The 7,500-nt window shown below is 39.8% G+C and overlaps 1 protein-coding gene across 2 annotated transcripts in view; it reads left to right on the top strand.

Annotated features, from left to right (window-relative positions):
- tbx2b (T-box transcription factor 2b) overlaps positions 1-7,500 on the top strand; it is a 23,806-nt gene that overhangs the window by 14,403 nt on the left and 1,903 nt on the right. The window contains exons 5-7 of one of the 2 annotated variants that reach the window (XM_062067325.1): positions 1-83; positions 5,099-5,204; positions 5,256-5,631. The exon at positions 1-83 is cut by the window's left edge and continues 72 nt beyond it. In XM_062067325.1, coding sequence (XP_061923309.1) covers positions 1-83; positions 5,099-5,204; positions 5,256-5,631 — 565 coding nt within the window. Of the gene's footprint in view, positions 84-5,098; positions 5,632-7,500 lie in introns of both variants that reach the window. The other variant, XM_062067324.1, reaches the window with a different exon arrangement.

Here is a 7,500-nt window from a genome sequence, read left to right on the forward strand (position 1 = left end):
TGCTTCCAGTGATCCATCCAACAACATCAACTCTCCTCTGGGAACATCCAACAGTCCTCACAACTTCAACTCCAGCCATCATGGTAAGAAATACTTACATTTTATACTGCTTGTCCCTCCCGGGGTGGCAGGGAGTGCTGGAGGGTTAGGGTTAGGGTTAGGGTTAGGGTTGGGGTTAGAGGGTTAGGTTTGGGGTTAGGGTTGGGGTTAGAGGGTTAGGGTTAGGGTTAGTTTTGGGGTTAGGGTTAGGGTTAGAGAGTTAGGGTTAGGGTTAGGGTTAGCGTTGGGGTTAGGGTTAGGGTTGGGGTTAGGGTTAGAGGTTAGAGGGTTAGGGTTAGGTTTAGGGTTAGGGATAGCGTTGGGGTTAGGGTTAGAGGTTAGGGCTAGAGGGTTAGGGTTAGGTTTGGGGTTAGGGTTAGCGTTGGGGTTAGGGTTAGGGTTAGGGTTAGAGGCTAGAGGGTTAGGGTTGGGGTTAGGGTTAGCGTTGGGGTTAGGGTTAGGTTTAGGGTTAGAGGTTAGAGGGTTAGGGTTGGGGTTAGGGTTAGCGTTGGGGTTAGGGTTAGAGGTTAGAGGGTTAGGGTTAGGGTTAGGGTTAGAGGTTAGGGTTAGAGGGTTAGGGTTAGGTTTGGGGTTAGGGTTAGCGTTGGGGTTAGGGTTAGGCTTAGGGTTAGAAGTTAGGGTTAGAGGGTTAGGGTTAGGGTTAGGTTTGGGGTTAGGGGTTAGCGTTGGGGTTAGGGTTAGAGGTTAGGGTTAGAGGGTTAGGGTTAGGTTTGGGGTTAGGGTTTAGGGTTAGCGTTGGGGTTAGGGTTGGGGTTAGGGTTAGGGTTAGAGGCTAGAGGGTTATGGTTGGGGTTAGGGTTAGCGTTGGGGTTAGGGTTAGCGGGTTAGGGTTGGGGTTAGGGTTAGGGTCAGGGTTAAGTTTGGGGTTAGGGTTAGGGTTAGGGTTAGGGTTAGCGGGTTAGGGTTGGGGTTAGGGTTAGGGTTAAGTTTGGGGTTAGGGTTAGCGTTGGGGTTAGGGTTAGCGGGTTAGGGTTAAGTTTGGGGTTAGGGTTAGAAGTTAGAGGTTTAGGGTTGGGGTTAGGGTTAGGGTCAGCTGCAATCGGGTGGTAAAATCATATTTCATATCACATCATATTTTATATCACGTCATAATTGATTATTGACAAATTCCCACTTTCATAAGAATGTTCATGCTAGAAGACGATCTTGAATATGATCCAATATGATATTTACAAGTATCATAAAACATAACTTACTTCTTTACAATATTTCAAGTACAGCAAGAAAACGTACTTTGAACTAAGTACTAGCGAGTTTTACTTTGAGGTCAAATGTACATACTTATTAAGTACATACTTATCAATGTATGTACTTAATATTGTATGTACTTATTATTGTACGTACTTATAAATGTACATACTTTTTAATGTATGTACTTATTAATGTATGTACTTATTATTGTATGTTTTCATAAAGGTATATTCTTATCAATGTATGTACTTATAAATGTATGCACTTATTATTGTACATAATTATAAAGGTACATACTTATAAATGTATGTACTTGTTATTGTACGTACTTATAAATGTATGTACATATTATTGTACATACTTATAAATGTATGTACTTATTATTGTACATACTTATAAATGTATGTACTTATTATTGTACATACTTATAAATGTATGTACTTATTATTGTTCATACTTTTTAGTGTACATACTTATTAATGTATTTTCTTATAAATGTAGGTACATATTAATATAAGTTCTTATAAATACTGATTATTGTACATGCTTTTTAATGTATGTACTTATAAATGTATGTACTTACTATTGTACATAATTACACATGTACATACTTATCATTGTATGTACTTATAAAGGTATGTACTTATTATTGTACGTAATTACACATGTACATACTTATTATTGTATGTACTTATAAAGGTACATTTCTATCTTTACTGTAAGACACCATCTTACTTTACTGTAATACGCCATATTTTTACATTTACTTTTATACGTTTTTAATGTGTACTTTTAAATGTATTTTGACCTATTGTGTACTTTACATTTGTACATCATAATTTTACATATGTACATCATACTTTTACATTTGTACATATGTAAAAGTACGTACATGTACTTTTACATATACTTTTATGTGTTTTAATTTGTACTTTTACATGTATTTTGACTTATGTTTACATGTACTTTTACATGTAAGTTTACATGTACTTTTATATATCCTTTTATGCGTTTTAATGTGTACTTTTACATGTATTTTGAATTCTGTTCACGTGTACTTTCACTACTTTCACATGTCATTTTACATGTACCTTTACAAAACACATTCTTTTACATGTACTTTTAATTATTTGTAAATTGTACTTTGACCAATTTTTACATGTATTTTGATTTACGTTTACATGTACTTTTACAAAACACATATTTTTACATGTACTTAGAATGTGTACTTTTAATTATTTACATTTATTTTGACCTATTTTACATGTACTTTGATTTACTTATAAGTGTATGTTTACGTGTACTTTTTGATGTACTCTTATGTACATTGACCTACTTTTACGTGTTCTTTGATGTGAAGTTTGACATGTACTTTGATATACTTTGTCATGTACTTTGTCATGTACTTTGTGGTATAGTTTGATGTGTACTTTGACATGTACTCTAACATATCCGTTGAGTTGTACAGTGATGGATACTTTTACGTGTACTTTGACGTGTAGGTTGAGATGTACGTTAAAGTATATTGATGTGTACTTTGTGAGTAGTCTAACAGGTTGTGTACTTTGTGAGTAGTCTACCAGGTTGTGTGCTTTGTGAGTAGTCTAACAGGTTGTGTGCTTTGTGAGTAGTCTAACAGGTTGTGTACTTTGTGAGTAGTCTAACAGGTTGTGTACTTTGTGAGTAGTCTAACAGGTTGTGTACTTTGTGAGTAGTCTAACAGGTTGTGTACTTTGTGAGTAGTCTAACAGGTTGTGTGCTTTGTGAGTAGTCTACCAGGTTGTGTAGTTTGTGAGTAGTCTACCAGGTTGTGTGCTTTGTGAGTAGTCTAACAGGTTGTGTACTTTGTGAGTAGTCTAACAGGTTGTGTACTTTGTGAGTAGTCTAACAGGTTGTGTACTTTGTGAGTAGTCTAACAGGTTGTGTACTTTGTGAGTAGTCTACCAGGTTGTGTGCTTTGTGAGTAGTCTACCAGGTTGTGTAGTTTGTGAGTAGTCTAACAGGTTGTGTACTTTGTGAGTAGTCTACCAGGTTGTGTACTTTGTGAGTAGTCTAACAGGTTGTGTGCTTTGTGAGTAGTCTAACAGGTTGTGTACTTTGTGAGTAGTCTAACAGGTTGTGTGCTTTGTGAGTAGTCTAACAGGTTGTGTGCTTTGTGAGTAGTCTAACAGGTTGTGTGCTTTGTGAGTAGTCTACCAGGTTGTGTACTTTGTGAGTAGTCTAACAGGTTGTGTACTTTGTGAGTAGTCTAACAGGTTGTGTACTTTGTGAGTAGTCTACCAGGTTGTGTACTTTGTGAGTAGTCTAACAGGTTGTGTACTTTGTGAGTAGTCTAACAGGTTGTGTACTTTGTGAGTAGTCTAACAGGTTGTGTAGTTTGTGAGTAGTCTACCAGGTTGTGTACTTTGTGAGTAGTCTACCAGGTTGTGTACTTTGTGAGTAGTCTACCAGGTTGTGTACTTTGTGAGTAGTCTAACAGGTTGTGTACTTTGTGAGTAGTCTAACAGGTTGTGTACTTTGTGAGTAGTCTACCAGGTTGTGTACTTTGTGAGTAGTCTAACAGGTTGTGTACTTTGTGAGTAGTCTAACAGGTTGTGTACTTTGTGAGTAGTCTACCAGGTTGTGTACTTTGTGAGTAGTCTAACAGGTTGTGTACTTTGTGAGTAGTCTAACAGGTTGTGTACTTTGTGAGTAGTCTACCAGGTTCTGTAGTTTGTGAGTAGTCTATCAGGTTGTGTAGTTTGTGAGTAGTCTAACAGGTTGTGTAGTTTGTGAGTAGTCTACCAGGTTGTGTAGTTTGTGAGTAGTCTACCAGGTTGTGTACTTTGTGAGTAGTCTACCAGGTTGTGTAGTTTGTGAGTAGTCTAACAGGTTGTGTAGTTTGTGAGTAGTCTAACAGGTTGTGTACTTTTTGAGTAGTCTAACAGGTCGTGTAGTTTGTGAGTAGTCTAACAGGTCGTGTACTTTGTGAGTAGTCTAACAAGTCGTGTAGTTTGTGAGTAGTCTAACAGGTTGTGTAGTTTGTGAGTAGTCTAACAGGTTGTGTAGTTTGTGAGTAGTCTACTAGGTTGTGTACTTTGTGAGTAGTCTAACAGGTTGTGTAGTTTGTGAGTAGTCTAACAGCTTGTGTAGTTTGTCAGTAGTCTAACAGGTTGTGTACTTTGTGAGTAGTCTAACAGGTTGTGTATTTTGTGAGTAGTCTAACAGGTTGTGTATTTTGTGAGTAGTCTAACAGGTTGTGTACTTTGTGAGTAGTCTACCAGGTTGTGTAGTTTGTGAGTAGTCTACCAGGTTGTGTAGTTTGTGAGTAGTCTACCAGGTTGTGTAGTTTGTGAGTAGTCTAACAAGTCGTGTAGTTTGTGAGTAGTCTAACAGGTTGTGTAGTTTGTGAGTAGTCTAACAGGTTGTGTAGTTTGTGAGTAGTCTACTAGGTTGTGTACTTTGTGAGTAGTCTAACAGCTTGTGTACTTTGTGAGTAGTCTAACAGCTTGTGTACTTTGTGAGTAGTCTAACAGGTTGTGTAGTTTGTGAGTAGTCTAACAGACTACTCACAAACTACACAACCTAACAGGTTGTGTAGTTTGTGAGTAGTCTATCAGGTTGTGTACTTTGTGAGTAGTCTAACAGGTTGTGTAGTTTGTGAGTAGTCTAACAGGTTGTGTAGTTTGTGAGTAGTCTATCAGGTTGTGTAGTTTGTGAGTAGTCTAACAGGTTGTGTAGTTTGTGAGTAGTCTACCAGGTTGTGTAGTTTGTGAGTAGTCTACCAGGTTGTGTAGTGTGACTATCAGGTTGTGTAGTTTGACTATCAGGTTGTGTAGTTTGACTATCAGCTTGTGTTTGCTTGTAGAAGAGAAGGTGTGCAGTGACAGTGATCAGGAGTTGGAGCATCAAGAAGAAGATGGCTGCACCACCACCACCACCTCCACATCTTTGAGCGCAGAAGGCGCGATGACGTCGTCGAGACGTGAGGACGCGATGACGTCGAGACGCGAGGACGCGATGAGGTCGTCGAGACGCGAGGACGCGATGAGGTCTTTGAGCAAGAAGGAGGAGAAGTGTCGGAGCGCGGAGAAGGACAAAAGTGTGAAGGACATCATGTCACCTGTGATGGTGCAGACAGAAAGCCCCGCCCACTTCAGTCACCTGCAGAGTTTGGCGCTGTCAGGTCTTCACCCTCAGCACTTCTTCAGCCCTCTCAACGCCTCCTTCTTCCACCCGGGACAGTTCGCCATCAACCCCGCCGCCTTGTCCGCCATCAACATGCAGCACCTGCTGGCCTCCGTGTCGGGCAGCCAGGTGGCGGACAACGTCTCTCCGGGAGGCGGGGCCACGCCCAACACCTTCCCTTTCCACCTGTCTCAGCACATGCTGGCCTCTCAGGTGAGACAATCACATGCTTCATTTGCAGATCCATAACACAACATGCTGCTACTTTAGCATGTAGCCTTTTAACACAACATGCTGCTACTTTAGCATGTAGCCTTTTAACACAACATGCTGCTACTTTAGCATGTAGCCTTTTAACACAACATGCTGCTACTTTAGCATGTAGCCTTTTAACACAACATGCTACTTTACCATGTAGCCTTTTAACACAACATGGTGCTACTTTAGCATGTAGCATGTAGCCTTTTAACACAACATGGTGCTACTTTAGCATGTAGCATGTAGCCTTTTAACACAACATGGTGCTACTTTAGCATGTAGCCTTTTAACACAACATGGTGCTACTTTAGCATGTAGCATTTTAACACAACATGCTGCTACTTTAGCATGTAGCCTTTTAACACAACATGCTGCTACTTTAGCATGTAGCCTTTTAACACAACATGGTGCTACTTTAGCATGTAGCCTTTTAACACAACATGGTGCTACTTTAGCATGTAGCCTTTTAACACAACATGGTGCTACTTTAGCATGTAGCCTTTTAACACAATATGGTGCTACTTTAGCATGTAACATGTAGCCTTTTAACACAACATTGTGCTACATTAGCATGTAGCATGTAGCCTTTTTAACGTCAGCTATTATTGCTACGCTTTGGAAAATGTTGGGATACATCAAAAATGCATACACACACACACATATATAAATATACATATATATTAGGCTGACCATATTCTGAAATCCCAAAAAGAGCACATATATGCGTGCCAAGGCGGGGACTAGGTGAAAATTTGCCAATGATACTCGAACTTGCTTTATAAATAATATATTTATTTAATTAAAGCATTTTTCTCCTCTGTTGACAGCAGTGTTGGTGCTAGGAATTTTCAAAATGGGGTCCCAGGGTTGGGGTTGTGGATATGGCAGTTTGTAGTGACAGTTCAGTTTATGGGCAGGGTGTGTAGGTAGTGCAAAGGGCTGCAGAGTAATGAGGTGCGAGGCAAGGGGTTCGGCTATAAGCCGCCTACCGGCCCGACCAGAGCAAGTGGAGTTCAGGGGTTGAGAGGTGGAGATCTTTGGGCTCAGGCTCAAGGCCTATCTACAGCTCGCCATCCAAGATTTAGGGACCTGGCCTACGTAAACACAATCAATGGGCGCACATAAACATCAACATTAAGTCATCTATTGTTCGACCTTCAATAAATAAGTTACACTTATTATTATCATTATTAGCAATAATACTGCTAACATTAACAATATTAAACAATCCCATGTATGTACAAAATAACAAACACGACAGTACACAGTGATGTCACTATGACGGGTGCAACATGAACAATATTAAACAATAGAAAATAACAGTGACGTCACTATGACGGGTGCAACATGAACAATATTAAACAATAGAAAATAACAGTGACGTCACTATGACGGGTGTAACATTAACAATAACAGTGACGTCACTATGACGGGTGTAACAGTGTTCATTCATTGTCTTTACCGTAGCATAAAAAGTGCACATGGCCTTAAAACGCCACAACACTCAGTCACCATATGTAAGTACCCAAAATAAAGACTCGAAATAAATATAAATTCAATGGGATCAGAAACATTGGAGGAAACGGGATTAAAAGCCGATGCTAACCGCCCATAGACAATACATGGGTACGGCTAGCAGCTACTATTAGCAAACAGATTCACTTACCAACTCGGCTTAATAACACTCTCTCGTCGCAACTCGGCCCTGATGGTCGGCACCTATAAGTTTACAATTAGTTGTAAAATGTTGGACGGTTGTTTTTACGATTTGCAGGCAAACGACAACTTTAAAACATACCGGCTTCAGATGTGCCCAGACTTAGC

Source organism: Entelurus aequoreus, linkage group LG13 (genome assembly GCF_033978785.1).
Source record: "Entelurus aequoreus isolate RoL-2023_Sb linkage group LG13, RoL_Eaeq_v1.1, whole genome shotgun sequence".
NCBI lineage: Eukaryota > Metazoa > Chordata > Actinopteri > Syngnathiformes > Syngnathidae > Entelurus > Entelurus aequoreus.